We start from the raw sequence: 22047 nt of genomic DNA on the forward strand, positions 1-22047 counted from the left end.
TTCCACCAAGTTTGAAGTGAAACTACAAAGAGTTATATTGAGAATACGCTCTCATTAATGAGCCATAGAGATACAAATAGCCAGAGGGATATAAAACTCATCACCAACAAAGTAAAAGCAGTTTGCCATTAAGAAATGGAGTAAATACCTTGTGCTTTTTATAAAACCCATTTGACTTCATATAATCAATATTTCTTTTTTTTAAGGATTTTATTTATTTGACAGAGAGAGGCACAGCAAGAGAGGGAACACAAGCAGGGGGAGTGGGAGAGGGAGAAGCAGGCTCCCCGCTGAGCAGGGAGCCCGATGCGGGGCTCGATCCCAGAACCCTGGGATCATGACCTGAGCTGAAGGCAGACGCTTAACGACTGAGCCACCCAGGCGCCCCTTTCCTTGGAGATTCTTAGGATTAGAAATATTGCACTTAAGCGGATGTTCAGTCCAGGTATGCTACGGCCTCTGCCATCATTGATAACTTCACTCATATTCTGCCATATTGAAGTCTTTGTTTTTGTTTTTTTTCTTTCTTTTTTTCTCCCTACTTTAAATTGCAGATTCAAAGCTGGTTTTATTTTGAGTTCTCTCCTTTTTTTTTTTTTTTTTTTAAGCCTGAATGTGCCCCAAGGCTGCTGGAGGGAAAAAAGAGGTCAGCAAGAGTAGACAGTGTCTGTTAAAATACCCAGGCCCTGCTCTCTCTATGAGATTTTCTCGCATATCTTCTTTACCTACTTGAGAGATGTGTCCCATTCCCATGGGAAAATAATACTGATTTAAAACTTTTCTTCCTCCTATTTAATGGGCAATCCTTGAAGCCTTCATTATAACTAGGAAGAACAAGTTCCAATTATCCTGTTTCAACTCTCCATGAAGGCCATTTTCAGAAAAGAAAATAAATAAGGCTACCCATTCAGTTTCTACTTCTCAAAAATTATGGTTATTAATAACTGGTAAGCACCGAACTTAACCACTGATGTCTGTAAAAAACATGTTTTTAAATGTAGAATTCCACAATATCATAAAAAATCCTTACTTTGCCATCGTTTATAGTCTTGGCACCTTTGTTTTACATTATCTATGTTAATACCTGTTTGTAGCTGCTTTTTTTTTAACCTTCAGCAGAAATTTATTCCTTTGGTATTTTAAACACCTAGGACATAAATACATAAAAAACAATTTTTTAAAAAAGGCAGGGGTGACCTGGCTGGCGCATTTGGAGGAGCATGCAACTCTTAATCTCGGGGTTGTGAGTTCAAGCCCCACATTGGGTATAGAGATAAAAATAAATAAATTAATATACAAACAAATAAATAAATAATACTTTAAACACCTAGGCCACTTACAGTTCCTGGTCGTGGGTAGGGGACTCTTCCTTGATAAGGCACCCACTGATAGTTGGGGCCATCCCTGTGAGCATATGGACCAAGGAACACCCTTCTCACATCACTCATGCTATACATACACACTGCTGACCCCTTGAAGATGTTGCTAAAAAAGGGAGGCAGAAAAAGAAAAAACAGATTTTCATCCTTATACAGAGGTAAGACAACTGTTTTTATGTTGTTCTAAGTTCTTAAATATCAGATATCAATTATCAAAACTTAAACATAAGTTCAATCTCAAATAATATTTGGGATCTTTTTCAGTCATGTGTATATCTTTTAACAATACACAAGAGAACAAATTATGATGGCTCAAAAATAGAAGGCATAGAAGAAACCATCATTAGTACTCATAGCACATATATTTATATCATGTATAGACAGCATATGATAGGAAGATACACATTCATATCCATAAACTCTGGTGGGAAAGCACATATACACGATCTTCTAAAAAGTAACATTTAATTTCGATATCACATAGAATTAAAAATATAAACTTTGTAATATGTTAAGCCTCAAGCATGATTACTGAAACCAGAGAACTTAAGCAAGCAAAGAATGTTTAAGAAGTCATTTTATAAGCTGAAACTGGTACAGAAAATGAACAGTTAATGTCAAATGATGTGTCACACTATATTATTTTTAACTCCCAAACCACCAAAAGCATTACAGCCAGTAACAGAGTCTGATTTGGGTGAAGGCATTTAAAACAATCTCTTCCTAACTCAGAAAACTGTTTTAAGTTAGTAGCTGTTACATCCTACTCAGAGTGGAGCATTATAGCAATTACCCCCATCATTTTACTTGACAAAAATCAGGTACCTGAAACAAACCGGAAGTTTGCCATGAGCTGACACAATTTTCCATTTTACTGTACTCATATAAATACAGCTTGAGAGATGCACTTATACAAAGATATAAAACAGTTGTGCACACTTACAATATGGAATGCTTATCTTTTAACCAATCTTTCACCACAGAAAATTACATATAAATCATACTGAATGAAAAACATGTGTTTATAAGAGTTTATGACGGGAAACTTTTCCACACAGACAATGTCGGGTAGAGTACAAGCTGCGTGAGGGAAGAAAGATGCCTGGTTGCTTTTCTGTAACATCAATTACATATTGCACGGTACCTGACACATAGAAAACTTCAGTAAGTACTTATAGAATTTACTAATGATATTTTCATAATGGAATAGCAAATACTTAGGCCCCATCTTATTCCTACTGATTCAGGAACTCTGGGGGCGGGGCACAGCATACTCCCTGGGCAACTCTAATGGATGATCAGGTGGATGTCTGAGAACCACTGTACTAAGTAATGAGGAAGCAGAAGACATGGATTAATGTCTGTTTAAGTTTAACAACTCCGGGTAATATAAATTTCATACTGAATGTGATAGGCAGGAGATAACTGCTACTTGACTGACAGCAAGAGCCTTGGGAAGACGGGTAATGGAGAAAGGAGGAGGGTGGGGAGAAAGGGAAGCGGGAGAGTGAGGGAGGAAGGACAGGAAGAGAAAGGAGAGGGGAGGAAGAAGTGTTTCACCTGCAGTTTACAGCTCTACTGACTCCGACCAAAACTCAGATTTCTGCTTTTCAGAACAATCTACATTTCACTCAGACGCTAAAGTCAAAACTATACATAGGACATGACACATTTTTTCATCCTATTTATAGTGATGATACTCTCTGCCAAAATTTATTTTTTAAACAACTATTTAAGTCATAACTTATTTTAACCATCCAAGAATCTACAACTGCTCAGAGGTTAAGCCAACACTGTTCTTTCAAAAATATATTTTCAAAAATTATGAATACTTGCAAAGCACCTAAAGGACATGAAGTTTCTATGTTAATAAGACAGTAGAATATTCTTTACCTGGAAGTTGTAAACACTCCATATACAATTGGATTCTTAGGATCTTTAGAATTCATTAGGAATACATCCTCTGTTTGAAAACAAAATTAGGAAAAGTTGCACTTTGGTGGTTATGACAAAGTCTGAACAGATACTCTCTGGACAACATCATCGGCAACTTACGCAATTCATCAAAATGAGTGTCAATGCCATTTGGACCCGGCACTGAGCAAATCAGACGAGCTTTGAGGAATGTTGTCCACTTATTCACCAGACTTCTGTGGCCCCCGAAATCATTCTGAAAGGAGAGAACACTGGTTTTAGGAAATGTGCATGTGAATGAAAATTTCAAATATTTCTCTTATCTTCCTATCTTGAGACAGATATACAATTTCTTTATTTCTCAAAATAAAAGTAATTCTATTATAGATCCAAGTAACTATGTTTTCTTATTATATTGTTGGTCAAAGCTATTCACTCAAACTTATGCAAAGAATGACTTACATACAATGAACATACTGGCACATAATACACTTAATGAGTATTTACTGACTAGAAGAATAAATGCATACCGTCTAACCCACACTGAAAATAGATCCCAAACAAAAGCATATCAGCACCAAAAATTTTATAAGTTAAACAGCTGAAAAAATTTTGACTTTACAAACAGCACATTGAAAGAGTATTTGCATAAACCTTAATATAGGAAATTCATTTACCTCCTCATTGATAATGAAACAAAATTTTTACTTAGTGTAGCAATAAATTCTATTATGATAGTATGCATTTACTGGTAATTTAAGGTCTTTTAAAATAATATTTATGTGCATATGTTTGAAGGAAGATGAGTATTCCTTCAAAAACATAATAATGATTTATATTTTGTTTATATAATTCTATACACTATAAAGTTTTTTTTAACTCTCATAAATAGTGCCTTTAAATATGATTTATATTTTCTTGGAGAACAGATCCTCATATATTTCACATATTTTTATATGTTCCCAGATGACTAAAACTTTTAATTTTCCAGTAACTTAATATACTAGAGATGAATAATTAGATCATGACTACGGAAGGAAAGATGCTAACCAACCCCTCCAGTAGAGATTTTCAAAAATTTCCTATTTTCTTGAAAAAAGAAAATTCCACTGAAGACATTTATCGGTTCTGGCTTTGTGATTTTCTTGAGATGAAAGGTGCTTGAATATAATAGCAGTTGGCTTTTTTCATACTGTGTATACATCCTGCACTATACAGTGTAGCAGGAAAGAATGGTACTGCTATCGTATCTTCACACTAATTAATCCATAAACACTTATTGAGCAATTTTTATTCTATATATCTAACATTATAATTTATATCATATCCAATTTCGGTCACACAGTAAATGAATTACCTGAAAGTTCAGCACTTCACAATTTTATCTGTGTCTGTATCTATGAATATAGGGTGCTATAATCAATTTATAAAATCAAGCTTTAATGCTTTACTCTCTTACATTGATGCTTTAGCTATTCAACAACAAATGTCCATTCAAAAGTTAAACTTTTTCCATTGTAGGAAACTGTGCTGCGTCTGAGAATACAAAAAAAGTATGTCCGCCTACGTAACATGAAAAAAAAATTGTATTTCTTCAGAACTTCAAAGCTCGTTTAATGTAAATATGAAATAATGTGTCACAGCCTCTACCTACATGTTTACTCACGAGCAACTATGTTTCCAATCATTCTTTACCATTAAATATTGATAGCGATCAGTCAAGATTTTGAGCCACATTTTTCATTGTACTTGCACACGGGTGGAAAGGAAAAAGAGAAAACCGTGACTGGACACTGAAATCCTCCTCAACTGTTGTTTTCTTTATCTCACCTTGCATATCTGACCTATTCTGGCGTGGGTGGCTTTTCCAGTGTGTTCTCCATCTATCGCATTTTCACGGAAGAAAAAATATACTTTGTCATCTTCAGGGTTGTCACTTTCTGGAATGAGGTGGGCACTAATGAACCTTGGATCTGAGAGAAAAATGACAGCATATATATTAATTCACAGTTAGATAAATAATTCCATTCATTACAGTCCATTTTCACTTTCTCTTCACTTCCTTTTGACATATTTCAGGAACTAATCTTTCCTTAGTTCACAGTTTTCCGTACATGTGAACTGTTCTTTATGTATTTTAAAGTATGTTACGAATCACCTTATGCTGAAAAAAAAAAATTCTTTAGTTCTCTTTTGGAAAGTTAGGAGTAGGTGCGGAAATCCTCAGTGACCACATAGTGAAAATGCATGACTGGCTATTAAAAGATTGTGCAAACTGAAAGTGCTATCAAATATTGCTTATTGCCATCATCATTGCCATTCTTCCTTCTAAGCATAAAATAGTTTAAATCAAAGTTCAAATTGGTCTGTTCTAGTTTCCAGCAAAGATTGGATGGGAGGGAAGAGAGACCCACATAAAACAACAACAAAAACCAAGTCCTCTCCATTCCGGTAAATGGCAACATTATTTACTAGGTATTCAAGCCACTTCGGTAATCTGGAGCCACCCTTCGGTCCTTCCCGTCTCTCACAACCCACATCCTACCCATGGGCACATCCTTCACCTTCTCTTACCGCGTCCTCTACGACCAGTCTTTCCCAGACTCCTAGCAGTCTCCTTGTTTCTACCTCACCAATCCTTCGCCCAACAGTCAGAAGTGAACCTCCAATATGTCCCTTCCCTCTCTAAACCCTCCTACGTCTTTCCAAATCACTCACAATAAGTAGAAAATAGAAAATCTTCCCTGTGACCAGATCCCATTTATGATCTAGTCCCTGGTACCTCAGAAGCCTTTTTTTCTACCCCTCCCTCCTTACCTAACTTACTCCTAGCCAGCCCTACCACTTCCTTCCTGGTTCTCAAACAAGTCGAGTACTCTCAGTCCTGCCTCCGATCTTCCTCCCTGTGTAATTCTCTGCCCTCATATATTATAATGACTGGATTCCTACCTTTACTCAGGTCTTTGTTTAAATATTGCATTTTCAGACAGATCTTTATTAACTACCCTATTTAAAGCACTAAAATCCTTACTTTTGGTTATTAATTTTCATGCATTATTTTTCTTCCTAACATTATTAAACACCTGTGATTTCTTGATCGTTCTTTCTCTCTAATCTTATTTATTGTCTGTCTCTCTCCCCACTCCAGTGGAATATAAATTCCAAGAGAACAAGGACTTGGCACGTTTTGTTTGTTGTTATGGTCCTAAAGGTCAAAACACAGTGGTCATTCAGAGAATATCTGTGCAAGGAGGGAAAGAGAGAAAAAAGAAAAACCACAAGATTGGCTAGATTATGCAGAAGGTCTAGTAGCAATGTTCAGAGCCTCATTTAAAAAACAAAACTTTGTAAATACCTGGGTTGATGTGGTTGTGAGTCATACAAACATATAAAAGAACGTGACAGCTTCACTGGCTTGAAGATGTAGTATACTAAGAAGCTGAGTTCATCTCGCTGAAAGCACTTAGGACATTGCAGGTATTTAAATTCTTACAATAATCTACCTTTACTCCCATGGTGTATTAAGTTATTAAGTTAGGAATGAAATATGCACACATAGGTCAGTACCATACCTGAGATACCAGGGAACGGGTCAGAACCCTGAAACTAGCTTTATCCATGTTATTTAGTCCTAATCTTTACACCTGTGTATAATCATCGTTATCACATGTACTATGCTTGTAACTTTCTCCTAACATTTGCTCTGGGACTATGCCCTTCGGGCTGCACTCCACTATCCTACTCGGGCAAATTATACAGACTCTGTAAGTAAGGTAAAACACACGATTTATTACCTATTCATATTTAAAGTTCAGTGTGCCAGTGGCATAGAGCGGGGAAACAACTTAAAAGCTGGACTCACTTTTATAAGATACATAAAATAATACACTACTTTAATCTGAATAATTGTTGCAAAGCTTGTTTTTCTTCATAAATTTCTACTTGTTCATATACATAAATATGTTTGCATATATGTGCTTGTGTCTTACGAGGAATGATGAGCAGAATAATGTGACATGGTAGGAACTGGTATGTTACAAATAAAAGAATTCATACCTCGCTGATGAAATTAGGCTCCTAGAAGTGCAGCGTTGTGTGTGTGTTTGTGTTTGCACGTATACAACACGAACCATTACATGTCAAAGAATTCAGTTCAGTCACTTGCAACTTTTGTGACCTTTCGGCAAGGCTTTTACCTCTCAGATCTGAGATGACTAATTTTCCCACTGGGTTTATTTCAAACTGAGTTATTTCAAATTGGATTCTATTCATTTTGTCTATCATAAATAGTTCAGATCAAAACAAATATTTTAAACTTAAATAATGCACGTGAAACAACTTTCTAAAATGTTAACAAATGTAATATATTATGTCATTATTATAATAGTGAAAGGAAGGCTTAATCCCATGCTAAATTTGGAGATCTCATTATACTTCAGCTATAGAACTAGAATAAAAAATCATACATTCTTCTTCTTTAAAACTAGAGCAATGAAGGAGAAGTTCGTCTAATATTACCTCCCAAATTAGTGTAGCTGTTCACACTAATACTTGCATAACTTAAAAGACTTTCAAGAAATTAAATCCAGCTATTTTATTTTCTCACAAATACACACAAGACACTGTAGAAAAGAAAATGAATAATATATATCCCTTGTTCTCAGAAAGTTATAATCTAGCAAAAGTCATATGAGAAGCACAAAAATGACAAGAAAGCAAACAATAGTTGACATGTACAGATATTCTCTTAGCCTGGTGTCTGGACATGACAGAATTATCAAACATCATGTTTCCCTCTCTAAAATATGTGAAGAAAATTATCATTTCACAAGTGGGGACTCTAGTGAGAAATAATTCAATCAAGTTATCAAGCACATTCATTGTTGAAAGGGCCTGCCGATCATAGTCTCTCCTTCAATATCCGATACTATAGGCATGGAAGACTTCGTAGGTGAATTAAGCTTGACAAAGCTTCAGAAACAGCCAAAACATAAATTATACATAGAAAAAAAGAGAAATTTATTATAATAAAAAAAGAATATCAAAGGAAAACAATGTCAATCTAATGAAATTTGTCTTAAGAACTTGAGGATTTGTTCTCTACTTGGAAAAACATTCGTTCCTATTTCAAAATAAAATAGGTCTCTAGTTAATCTCTTTCAAAAATTTAAAAGGATTCATTCTACTATTTCAAATTTAGAAAATCTTCTCTAGGGTCAAAAACTCTTCTCACTATACGTTTTCTACCTCTTCAGTCCCTCAAATTTCACTTTCCCCTTCCTTAGTACATTTTGTCCTCTTACCATTCCTCCTAATTTCTCGGTCTATTCCTCTCCTCTCTGGTGAATTCTTATCCAATCCAAAACTTCTAATCAATCATTCTAATGGCTTTCTCTGTTATCCTCAAACCTCTCGGCCTCCTGAACCTCTACTGCACCTGCCTTACAAAACCCCAGAACTTTCCCCCCTGTGTTCCTACACCTAAGCAAGGATGATGAAAATCATATAATCATAGTAAATGGATGTGCTATTCATTAACTCAGGCTATTTATCCTAACCAAGAATCCTAGTGTTGCTAAGGAATTATTTTATTTACTCTTAGTGGCTTACTAGAGATTTATTAAAAGCAACTCTTTAAAATCATTCTGATTGTCTTCAAGTCAACTAATGCACCATCTCTCTCTTCACTCTCCAAAGAGGGACTTACTTGCTATACAGATAGAACCAAAACCATTTAATGAGAACTCTCTCTTTTTCCTTTCTTCACCCCGACCCCCAATTTTTCTTTTCTTTCTTTCTGTGGAAAAATGATCTCTCCTCATTTCTAAGTCTAAGGCCTCTCTCTATTTGCTCTCAATCCAATAGAATTGGAGCACAGAATACTGCTCCAATAACCTCTATTCTTCATGCAATCGCGCACCATCTATATTTTCACCCATGAAATCTTTCCTGGATGCGTACTCTACGCTCTGGATTGTGGAACATTAGCTGATATTATGATGAAATGTTTTCTGCCTGTAAAGGAATACCAACAACTAAAGTGATTATTAAAATGCACAAAAAGAACAAAAGAAAGAGTTTGAAAAAAATGCAGTTGGAAATAGGAAAATTTATCTTGCCTTAAAGGAAGTAGGAGAAGTTTTTCTCAGAAGATATGACCTGTAACCCAAGACATGAAAAATAACCAAGACGGTCCCAGGTAGAAGGAACACGTGCAAGGTCAGAGAAACCACAAGGTTGTGCACACAGAGAGCAGTCAATGAAGAGACAGGTGGTCAAAGATGAGGACAGAAAGTTAAGCAGAGGCCAGAATAAGAAGGAAGTGTTGTTCAGGAGCGTATTGTCCTAATGGCTATGAGCGAAACCACTGAAGTATTTTAAACTTAGTAGTAACATTATCAGATTCCTATTTTAAGATCACTGTGACTGCTACAGAAAAAACATATAGCGAGGCAAGAAAGAAGGCATGAAACCACTCTGGAGGCTGGTGAGAAGTGATAGTGATTTGAACCAGTATGACAGAAAAGGTGTCGTATGCAAGGGTTATGTGAAAGCGGAATCGATGGATTGCGTTCATTGAGGAGATGTTGAATGTAGGGAGTAGTGAGAAAAATCATGGAAATATTAAAGAAATGCCTGATTTAAAAGTTGGTTGGATAGGAATCATTTACCGTGATAGGAACACCTGAGAAAGGATAGATATGAGAGCGGGGAAGGAAGATGAGCTCGGTTTCATGCATCTTTTAAAGTGAGATGCTTGTGAATTTGTCCCACAGGCCAAGGAATACAAAAGTTCAGGAAAGAAATGGGGACTGGAGTTGAAGTTATTTTAAATTGACAGTAGGCTATAGAGTACAAAGAGAAAAGAAGACAGAATCTAATGCAACGAGACAAGTGATGAAAACAGGAAGAAATCTAGCAACTGGGGAGTTGCAAAATGAAGGGAAGAAGTCGATTCTTCTTGGGATTCTCAGTCTTTCCCTTTTTAGTGGTTCTGTGTCAAATATTTATTTTTAAAATCTTTTTACCCTAACAAAAGAAAACAAAAAACTTCCATTGCCACTCTATGCTGTAGCATTTATTGTTTTTCTTGCACCCACCAAGCCCTGGGACTTGAGAGAGTGCCCATACTCCCTGCCCTCTTTACCAATCACTTCACAACTCTTTACTATCTGGCTTTTGGCATTTCACTACTGAGAGCGTTCTACTGATAATCAACAGAAACCATCAAATCAACAAACAGAATTGGACGCTCATCCTCTTTTGGTTGTCTTCAGCCACTGGCACAATAGAATCTTCATGCTCTTCCTAAAGTTTTCATTGTTTCTCTGGTATGTGGCTTCTACGACTTTGAACCCTAATTGTTCATTATCTAGCCTTCACTATTTCCTCTATGACTTCCCTTACCTTTTTCCTAAAACCCCAAATATAGATGCTTCCTAAATTCCTCTTTTTGAGCACCCTTCCTTTGCCCTCCACTCCTATAAATGAAGTCATCTCCTAGTGTTTCTTCCACTATTTCAACATTCTTAATTTTGTTACATTTTTAGAATTTTTTCTTTGGGAATTGATTTACTTTTAGAGCTTCAGGTATCTTCAAACTATATCAGCCTTTATTTTCCTCGAGATCCAAGTCTGCATTTTAAACTTCTGGCTCAAATTTGCTACATAAGTACCTCACTGCCATTTTAATTCACCACAACTAGCAAGGAACTTAGCCACTTTTCTTTTAGAACTGCTTCTGCTCCTACCTTTCTATTTTGGCTAATGTCAACATCAACACCCACATATAAAATATTATTTTATCTTAAATTGCTTCCACTTCCTGCAGGACTTCTGTTTTGCCCTCCCAGTTTATTATCAAACTTATTCCTGCTATTATTGCCACTTCTTTCCCTGTTTTATAGTCTTAATGTTGCTTGTATGATTCATGTTTTTTTACTTTACAGTTACAGTTTTGGAATCATCTAATTGGTCTTCTACACGTATTATCTATTTCTTCTAAGCCATCCATACAGTGCTACAGAAAGAAAAAAAAAAGACTAATGCATTTATACCACATAATTTCCAGAACAGATTTTAGGTGTCATGGGATATGACAAAGTAGCATAAGCTAAGATGTGGCAAGCTGAAAGGACAGTAGGCCAATGTTACTAGGAGCCAGTAACTACTCTAAACGTAGATGCTACGTTTACCAACACACATATTTGAGATGGCCCACAGTTTTGGCTCCAAGCCTTCTAGAATAAGAGGAAAATGGGAAATCTTTGTCAATTACACTATTTGCAGTGTCTCTAATACGAAAAACAAACTAAGGGCAATCAGTGGTATCCACAAACTAACTCTGACTTATATTTCTAGCAGAACTGACCACCGTTTCCCTCTTTCATACCTTAGTGAATCTGCTTATCATTCAAGAAAACACCCAGTCTACTATCTTTTTTCCTATTTATTTATTTTTATCATGTTATGTTAATCACCATACATTACATCATTAGTTTTTGATGTAGTGTTCCATGATTCATTGTTTGTGCATAACACCCAGTGCTCCCCCAATCTACTCTCTTCATAGGCATTTAGTTCACGTAACATGAAAGGAAGTTTGCTTTTTATCTCTTTTATAACATTTAATTCTTTTTCTATTATCTTCCTTTTCACATTTGTTATGACAGGCATTTGTCCTCTATCTCTCCCTCCCTTGCTTTCAGCTTCTATATATAACAAAGTATTTCCCTAAGCATTCTGAATCTGTCTCACTACAACTACGCAAATGTAGGCTCTTATCTCTTCTCTCCTGGCAGTCACTTTTCATTCTGTTTTCCCCGCCTCTGGCCTCACCTTTTCCAAATCATCTTGTACTGTCTATCGCCTTTTAACACACAAACCATTCCCTGGCACCTGGTGCATATTCCTCAATTAGAATCCAGAAATCTCTACTTTAATCACTTGTTTTCTTTCCTCTCTCTTCTTGTGAGCTGATCTCCCTATTTTTTCCTAATTATTTCTTCCAGGCTAAGCATAATTTCTGAAACAGAACATGGTTCCTAAATGAGTGAATAGATTAATACATGAATTTCCTAAACTATGTAAGTGTGTATGTGTGTGTGTTTTAGAAGAAAGAGTGACATTTTCTTCGTTTTTGACAGTTTGTTAAAGCTATTGGGAAGAACAGAACTCATCGTAGCCCCAACCCAACAATGTGTAGGTTCCCAGTTAAAGAAATGTTCAGACATGCTTCTTTAAATTGTAACTATTTCTAAGAGTTATTACACAATAGCAGGTTTTCAAAATGTTCTTCTGAAATTTCAGAATGTTCTTTTAACATGGGAGAAACTTTTCTGTTTGTGATCACATCCTTTTGTGTTAGCACAGAAAAATTAATGATGTTTGCAATTTTTCAAAACTAGATTCTACCAAAAGGGTTAAAATAACAGAAAATATGCCTCTCCATTTTATGAAGCTAAAAACAATGCATATGTAGGAGGTCATAGATTACCACTGTCCTGAAAAGCTACAAGCAATTCAATAACTTGCCTTGTCATCAAAAGCTCCCCATGGAAAACTTTTACCCAAATTCATTCATACTGACCTACTTTATTAGTTCTCCTTGAGAACCAAAGAAAGTTCATGGTATTCACAAAGGAAGCTTTTCTACTTCTAGTTACTATCATCAAATGGCAGGCAGAAATGAGAAACTCAAACCCACTAGTTACTTTTGCTTTTTAAGTCTGTGTTCTGTATCCCATTAAAGTAGAGAATGTCTATTTCTAGTCTGTAGGTACAAGTTCCTGATTTCAATGTGGCCAAGTTCACTGAACTAACAGACACACATATACAGATCTTTTAATAATGTAAACAATTATAATGTCCCTAGACAGCTTTCCACATTTCAATGTTTTCTACTCTGCAAAGTTCACAAAATCACAAGAGACAATGATTTAACAAAATCTTTGAGCTTGTACAATTGAAAATATTTCTTACAGTATGAAGCAGGGAATCTATGTGGATGTGTACTAAAAGCTGAACATCAAAAGAAAGTGGCAAAATCCATTTAAGCAGGATCAAAGTGCATTAATCTTGCCAGCACGAAACTGCAATGTAAACACTATGGAAGGTAAATAGAGTTAGAAAGGATTCTCTCATCTGGGTAGTTTAAGTGGTATGCCTTTGGGGAAGAAACTTTGTCTTTACAGGTACTGTGGTACTTCTGCAATGCCCTGAGCACACGATAGAAGCTGAACAAATAATCATATGTACTCATCTTGGGCCAATGCTATCATGTGAAGCACAGAATCTTTAGTCATGACAATAGCAATAAACGCTAGGTAAATACACCTCTCTTTTCCTTCCCCCCTTTATCTCCTTTACCACCCCCTTGACATTCTTCCACACCTCATCCTACAGATGGCATTTCTTGCAAAATTCACGTTTGGGCACCACCTGCCACTTGTAACAGTATCACTCTGTCGAAATATTTTTAGCACCTGCAAATTAAACTGTCCTTCAGGTGCAATCTCACACTTAATGAAAATGACACCTTGGCACAGGACGCCCGGCTGCCTTTATGATTCATTTGGCAGCTTGAGCTTATTTGAATAATGAACACATTTTGGGGCTCTCAGCATTAGGCTCAATCTAAATCTCTGGTACAGAAACATTTTGACCAGCCTTTGGCTGGACCTATCCTTTCCACCAAAAAGCCACCAGAGAATAAGAACACACAACTAAAATTGTAGAAATATATGTTTTTTTTTTTTTGAAAATGAATTAACAGGATGATTAATTGAGATTTTTGGGTGTCTAAGTTAGAACAGATATTGGCTTTTTAGGACATAAATTATACATAGTTCATTTGGATGGAGGATGGAATAAATGCTTACAAACTCTCTTATACAGGTGCCCCAAGGACTAGTTTCACACCATGAAACAGGCCTCTTGTTAAGTGTGATAGAAAGTTCCAGAGCAGAATAGGAGCATAAACCCACTGCAGGAAAACAACCCAAATTACCCCTCCTCCCCTCTGAATCAACTGTGACACCATCTATGAGAGGAAAAGGAAGGTTTAAAAATCGATATAGTTTACAAAATATACATACATACTTTTATTTTCTTCATATCTGAAAGGCAGCTCCACTGACATTCTGACCATTCATGAAGGAAAATCCTTGCTAAACATACATTCAATTACCAGTATAAAAAGAAACAAATTCTCCCTTCACTGCATATATAAAAACTATCCGGGGACACCTGCGTGGCTTAGTCTGCTAAGCAATGGACTATTGATTTCAGCTCAGGTCATGATCTCAGGGTCATGAAATCAAGCCCCACATGGGCTCTGCGCTCAGCATGGAGTCTGCTTGAGATTCTCTTTCTCCCTTTGCCCCTCCCCCCAGCTCATGCACAGGCTTGCATGCACACACACACATGCACACACACCCTCAAATAAATAAAATATTAAAAAAAAACTATTCTATGATAGGACTCAAATAAAACTGGGTAGAAATCTGGCTTCTCATAACCACTAGATATCTAACTTTCAAAAATTAATGTCAACTAGCCTCAGTTTCCTTATATGTCAAAAAGCACCCATCTCGAGGGGTGCTGGGAGAATTACATTAGAGAATATATCTACATCTGTACGTTTGTCTGTCTACGTATCGATAGATGAATCGATGTTCTATTTCTTTCTACCTACCTACCCACTTATCTATGTCAGTGTATCATAGGCTTTCAAAGTTGCTAGCTGCTATTATTTTATAACACCATTTATAAAACTTTGTGAAATATCCTCTACAAATACATGTTTAAATGTTAATGGTAATAGAAACTTAGATTGCTAATGAAAGCAAGTTGAATCAGAAGCCAGCTGATAAAGGAGCTATAAGCCTATTAAAGAGCACTGAGAAGAACAAAGGCAAATTGTAAATCATGTAAATTTTAAAACTGTATTTTTACAATTTAAAAAAATAGTTCCAATGTCACAGCCTCAGACTACAAAATACTTACAAGCTAGCTAGCAGGGCAATTGTTGATAGGGAAAACTCATCACCAGATGACAGCCAACTCACCCGGGTGGCGGTCATAGTGACTGGTTTCTTCCCCTTTCAGCTTTGCTGCAACATAAAGGGGGGGGGGGGAAGCCCCAAAGAATGAAAAGACTGTGAATGGGAACTTCCAGCACATTGGGAATGCAGAGAATGCAGCCTAAGGTCATCTCACATTCTTCGCTAACAACTTAAGCAGAATGGATATATCATTTTTGGCTGTAGAATAGAAAAACCTCTAGCTGCCAAGGAACAGGCCTGGAAAAACTTTTGATGCTTAGCTGGCTGGGAAACTATGAACAGCCCTTGGGGTAGTTTAACCCAAAGAATGGTTCAAGATGAGTCACATGGGGATATACAGGAGGGGTGGTTAGAATGGAAGATGAGCACGGATGGTAAGGGAAGATATTAGTACCATTTACTGTGCCCTTCCTTATGCTTTTTATACATTATTCTGATCCACACCCGTCCCAGAAAGAAACACTGACGTTAAGACCCAGCAAATGCCCAAAGTGCATACTAGTTACTGGGAAGGCCAGGACATGAACAAGAGCTGAGTTCTTCCTACCTTATCACGTCACCACAAGTATTTAACACCTATGTATTTTGCAATATGTTTCTAAGCTGCATATACACTATTTGGTTGTTTACTATCAATAAAGAGATCAGCATTTAACATCGATAAAAAATTGGTGGAAAACCTTGCAGCTCTTTACCACCACAAAATAAGGCTATTTAAACTAAGTGGTCATAACCAAAAAAACTCCACAAGTTTTCTTAACTGAAACTAAATTAATGAAGAGGATGTGGAAAGACTTTGGGATACTGGGCCTAGAAGAAGAAACCCATGCAGTGATCACAAACATCACTGCGGAGTGAGGTGCCTCCACCTCTGTATGTCAAACCAAGTTAATTACCTTTTAGTTGCCCTTATTCAATCCTGCAGTCAAAGAGAAAATGTTTTTCCATTTTTAACTTTTCGGTTTCATCTCCTGTATCTACCAGGTCGGCTTTTCTGATCAATTCTATCCCTAATACATTTTTGACTGTATTTTTTCCCCTTACTTTTGTCCTAATTTAAGTTCTCTCATCTCTCTCCTAAAGTATTGCTCTGTCTTCTTAAAAGACCCTCCTGCTTCAAATCATTCTTCCCAATTGACACTTCATATGCTCAATTTTATTGATGGTTGTTTATTAGCTAAACAATTAAATTTAGACTCCTTTAAAAGGCATTCAAGATAGGGGCACCTGGGTGGCTTAGTCAGCTAAGTGTCTTACTCGTGATTTTGGATCAGGTCATGATCTCAGAGATGGAGCCCCAAATCGGCTCTGCACTGAGCATGGAGCCTGCTTAGGATTCTCTCTCTCCCTCTCCTTTCTCTCTCTCTCTCTCTCTCTCTCTCTCTCTCTCTCTCTCTCGCAAAATAAGGCATTCAGGTCTTTGCTACCTATCCCCCATATATAATTCTAGGATCAGCCGCCACTGCATTTTCCCCTGTACCTTTCTATCTCACTACTCTGGATTTCCAGAACTTTCATCTTAAATGACTTCACTTATGTGAATTCTCTATGAGGAATCATGCCAATTTTTCAACACCTTTTTCAATACCTTCCAAAAATACTTTAAGTTCTTCAGGTAGAAATTTGTCTTGTGGGTTTCCATAATATTTTGTTTAAATTTCAGTTAGTGTAGTTACAGCTTCCCACCTGCTCTAGATTATTCCTCACAGTGATACACCATCTTTCTTCACTAAGTTCTTTTTAGACAGGATTTTGTCATTCATCTTCAAATCCCCTCATAGGATAGTAGATTACACTTTAAGATACTTGCTATCTTGATTTCAACTGAACACTATTCTATTTATATAACTGTCTTACACTTGGTAAACTGCCTTCACATGGAGGATGGCAGTCAAACCGTACAGCAGTTAAGGGGCTGTTCAGTATTCACCTCAGTTCTGCTACTTACTGTGTGACTGTGGGCAAATTATTTGACTTATCTGTGTCTCAAGCTGTCATCCTAAGGTAAGAATATGGAGAATATGGAGATGTTATAAAGACCAAATGACCTAACAGAGTTAAGACACAACACGCTACTGTAAAATATGACTGTCCTTTTGTTATCCCATGGTTGGTTACCTTAGCTTCACTGTTTAGTCATGTGCTGTTCACCAGAAAAAAAACATATCATTGAAGTCAACAAAAAACAATCCCTTTAAAAAAAAAAACAAAACAAAAAACAGGAGTGGAAGCTGCAGGGCAAAAACAAAGAGCAAATCAAGAGCTGCTTTTTTTCACATCAGATAGCCAAATGAAGAGGACCAAAATGAGTCAGAAACTAAGAAGAGCAGCAGTGACATTATTCTCTATACTGACTTAGATAAAGACATGGTTTAAAAGATTCCAAAGGAAGTTTTACTCTCAGTGCTGGGACTTGAATAGCCATCCTCATAGCCACACGGAACTTGGTGTGCTGTGATATTTACAGGTCTTTCCTTGTGTTCTGTGTCAACAAATTAATTTATACCCTGGAGCATACTCATCACCTTTGCAACAGTTAAATTATTGTTGTTTTTAATTACATTAAGTTTAAGAAAGAATATATAGTTGTGTATAACCACTATAAGATAATTAAATGTTATTTTATCTGTTAAATGAAAGAATATGAAAAAGAAAAAGAAATACTCATAAATATACCACTCAATGGTTACTGCCTCTTACCCTTTGCCGTAAAATTGGTTTTGGTTATCTTAATCAATTTGACTCCCCAATTCATAGATATTCTTCTGTGTGTGACAATTTTTGGCTGACTTTTGATGAACTTTACTAGCATTGACTATTTAGTTCTTCAAAATAACCATCGCCACCATTTCCACACTTGCTCCTCCTAGAACCTCATCTTCCTCAACGCTACCTTATTTGTTGGAGTCACTCAACACAGAAGCCTGGGATTAGTCTTGACTTCTTCCTCTACATTGATATTTTATCAATCATCAAGTTTTATTTCTCTCTCTCTTAAACCTCTCTAATATCTATCTCTATCCTTCATGTCTTAATTTAGGCCCTTAATTTTTTTCCACCCTTTAAATAGTTTTTTGAGTTTCTTGTTACCAGTCTCACCTTCCTACAATTGTTTCTTTCACATAATGCCAAGAGTGACTTCACCAATTGTTTACACCAATCAATTATTTAACATCCTCCTTTATACAGTTTTTGGTAGGAGTGTAAAATGGTATGGCTTTTTTTTTTTTTAAACCAAATATATACCTACCCTATGATTTAGCCATTCCATTGCCAGTTATTTAATTGAGAGAAATGAAAGCGTATGTCCACAGCAAGATTTGAACAAGAATGTTTATAGCAGCTTCATTAAGCCCAGGTGCCTATCACTAGGAAAACAAATAACACAGTGTGGCATATCCATACAATTAAATACTACTCAGAAATAAAAAAGAACAAATTACTGATACATGTAGTGACATGATGGACTTCAAAAATATTACAATAAGAGAGTACATATTGTATAAATTCATTTATAGGAATTTCTATTCTATTTTATTCTAGAATAATCTACTGTGGAAAATTCAGCACAGTGGGTTCCTCTGGGGGCAAGGGTATGGGGGACTCACTGGGAAAGCACATGAGAAAACTTTCTGGAGTGTTCCATACCTTGATAGGCATTTGGGTTGCAGACATTTATCATGTCATATTGTCAGTGAATAGTACACTTAAGATTAGTGTACTTCATCGTATGTAAATTTTATCTGAATAGAAAATATCCATAAACAAATATTGAACACATATCATTGTTAATCATATAAGAAAGGTGTTCTGATGTCTGTAATCTACTTTGAATTCATAAAAAAAAGATGGCTGATGGATGAAGAGGAATAGATGGATAGATAGATATGTAATAAATTATAAATTGAAAATTTGCAGAATCTAGGTGGAGAACAACGACCAGAACTATATACTGTTAATTATCCCAATTTCTTGTATTTGAAATTTTTCATAGAAAAATAATTGAAAAAATACTTCTCTGCCTCCTGAAAGCTTTTAAAAAGTAGTATTTTTTCCCTAACTTAGGTACATGTAAGTAAAAAAAAAAAATAATTAAATAATTGTTATGGATGGTGAATAAAATAGTTTACTTTTTTTTACACTAATACTTATTTTTACAGATCAGTCTTAAACTCACACTGCAGCAAAATCAAGAAATTCAAATATAGCTGAGCTTGAGCTCCAAGCATAACTTAGATTTTTGTGAGATGTAAATTTGGTATAGTAAAATCTTCAATGTATGGTTAGTTTTCTATATCTGGACAGCATGTATGTTCTTTTTACTTAAATCTTATGGTCTTTAACCTCATCTATTCAAAGAGGAACATTTTTATAATATGATTATCCACATGTTGTAGAATTATATTTGGAAAGTAAATTAGTAATATTTGTGTGTGTGTGTGTGTGTGTGTGTGTGTATGTATGTGTTTTTAGGAAAATATATTTTGTGCCTTTTTTTCTTTTTTGCTGATTGATTTATCATGTATCTTACAATTAATTGTTTTTCTGAATTTCTCAGATTACAGGAACATAATACTTAGTACAAAGTAGTTTTTAAGGAGTGACTGAAATAGTAATCTAATTTTACTAAATAGATATATCAGTTCATATGACTATTTTCTTATTTATTGATTTTGAAAGATTTATTTTAGAGAGAGAAAGCACCTTGAATGTGCGTATGAGTGGGGGGAGGGACAAAGGGAGAGGGAGAGAATCTCAAGCAGACCCCCTCCCCACCGACCCCCACCCCTTGCCTAAGCACAGAGCCAGATTCAGGGCTCCATCTCATGACCCTGAGAGCAAGATCTAAGCTGAAACCAAGAGTCATATGTTCAACTGACTGAGCCACCCAGATGCTCCTATTTTTTATTATTATTTAATGATTTGTTAATTATCTATCAAAATATGATCTGTTTCCACCCCCTTATCTTGTAAATATGTGGTCTTTTTTATTGATGGATTATAAAACAAGCAATTGTTCAATATTTCAATGTGGGAATGATATAATCATGCATCTTTTTCACTATATATTATAGTGACCTTTTCCACTGCAGATTTTGGGAGTTGCATATGATGTCTTGTTATTTACAAGTACACTATGTACAGTGGTTTAGAGGTCTGTGTTTTATCATGTTAAATATGAATTAGAAATATTTTGATGTCTTTAAGATTTAATCTAGTTACCTAAACTATAATGTTTTTAGGCATTTCCATAATTTTTTACTATTTAGTCCCTCTTAACTGCAGGAAGTTGCAATATTTATAGATGCTTCCTTGTATTAGATCCTAAATAAATTCATACCATGAATGCACTCATCCATCATCATAAACTGTCCTTTGAACATTTACATTTATTATGTCTTTGAATTATGTTAAGTATAAACTACTTATGATTAGATTAGATCATTTGTATTTTGAGAAGATCAGATGGAAATTCACAGAGGAAATAATCTCCAGTATTTTTTTTATTACCTCATAATGGCTACACACATGCATACACCCACCACACACACACAATATACATGTTCTTGCAGGTAATAATCTGGATATTAATTTTCATTACATTTAAAGACAGCAAGGACTTAATACAGAATTTTTCCCAATAAAATTCTTTTTTTTTTTAAAGATTTTATTTATTTATTTGAGAAAGAGAATGAGAGATAGAGAGCACGAGAGGGAAGAGGGTCAGAGGGAGAAACAGACTCCCTGATGAGCAGGGAGCCCAATGTGGGACTCGATCCTGGGACTCCAGGATCATGACCTGGGCCGAAGGCAGTCGCTTAACCAACTGAGCCACCCAGGTGCCCCTCCCAATAAAATTCTATAAAATTAAAAAGGTTTGGAAAAAAAAGACAATTGTCCTTTAGTATTTTTTCATTTGAGGAGATTTCAACATGAAATTAAATGGAATATGCATGATATAAACTCTGCTCTCTAAATACAAAATCATGTTATCAATGAAGTCCATGGTCATAAAGTAATTACAATATTTTGCACATACTACAAAATAAAAATAAATTTCAAACTTAGATGAAGAAAACCAAGGCAGCAAACTTTCATTTTCTACATCCAAAGAAAACAGGACTTTCTATTTAGAGAAGTCAGTGCTCCATGATAACAAAGAATTTATATGATCTTACTGAATGACTTCACACTAAAACTTTCTCTTAAAGAGAAAATTGGTAATGGTTCAAGAAATGGAATTCCTGACTCACCTCATTCTAAATTAGAGCACATTTTCTTCTCTTTGCCAGAAAGTTCATCAAATTTTTTAGACAGTGTGCTTACTCTGCTTTATTAAATGAGATGAAACAAGTGCATTTATGTGTGGGTGATTTATTTTTTAGAAGTTTCAGTGCTTAAGCAAGAAACTAAAAAAAAGTCACCACACCAAAGAGATATAGTACAGGTATGATTTACGTCCCTCTGAGAAGAAAGAAAAACATAACAGTATCTCCTTTCAACTCTTTCTCCAATCCATAGTCTTAGCTCACTCATTGGTAACATTTGAAATAAGAAAAACTATATACTTTAAAGATGCATTTTGGGGTGCCTGGGGGGATGCTCCACATCATGTCATTAGGAAACTACAAATTAAAACAAGATACCAGTATACACCTATTGGAATGGTCAAAATCCATAATGCTGAC

At 35.7% G+C, this 22047-nt stretch overlaps 1 protein-coding gene and 1 long non-coding RNA gene across 5 annotated transcripts in view; one reads left to right on the forward strand and one right to left on the reverse strand.

The window, feature by feature from the left end:
• SEMA3A (semaphorin 3A) overlaps positions 1–22047 on the reverse strand; it is a 472351-nt gene that overhangs the window by 40295 nt on the left and 410009 nt on the right. For all 3 annotated transcript variants that reach the window (XM_073898730.1, XM_073898731.1, XM_025873255.2), the window contains 4 exons: positions 5124–5266; positions 3435–3549; positions 3273–3342; positions 1341–1485 (listed from right to left, as the gene is read on the reverse strand). In XM_073898730.1, coding sequence (XP_073754831.1) covers positions 1341–1485; positions 3273–3342; positions 3435–3549; positions 5124–5266 — 473 coding nt within the window. The remainder of the gene's footprint in view (positions 1–1340; positions 1486–3272; positions 3343–3434; positions 3550–5123; positions 5267–22047) is intronic.
• Positions 1–22047, forward strand: part of LOC141373846 (uncharacterized) — a 31883-nt gene that overhangs the window by 3265 nt on the left and 6571 nt on the right. The window contains exons 2-3 of one of the 2 annotated variants that reach the window (XR_012380193.1): positions 2438–2543; positions 4815–5001. This is a non-coding gene — a long non-coding RNA (uncharacterized lncRNA). Of the gene's footprint in view, positions 1–2437; positions 2544–4814; positions 5002–22047 lie in introns of those variants that run through there. The other variant, XR_012380192.1, reaches the window with a different exon arrangement.

Source organism: Callorhinus ursinus, unplaced genomic scaffold, assembly GCF_003265705.2.
Source record: "Callorhinus ursinus isolate GAN/ISIS: 27379988/994484 unplaced genomic scaffold, GSC_fseal_2.0 scaffold12, whole genome shotgun sequence".
Lineage (NCBI taxonomy): Eukaryota > Metazoa > Chordata > Mammalia > Carnivora > Otariidae > Callorhinus > Callorhinus ursinus.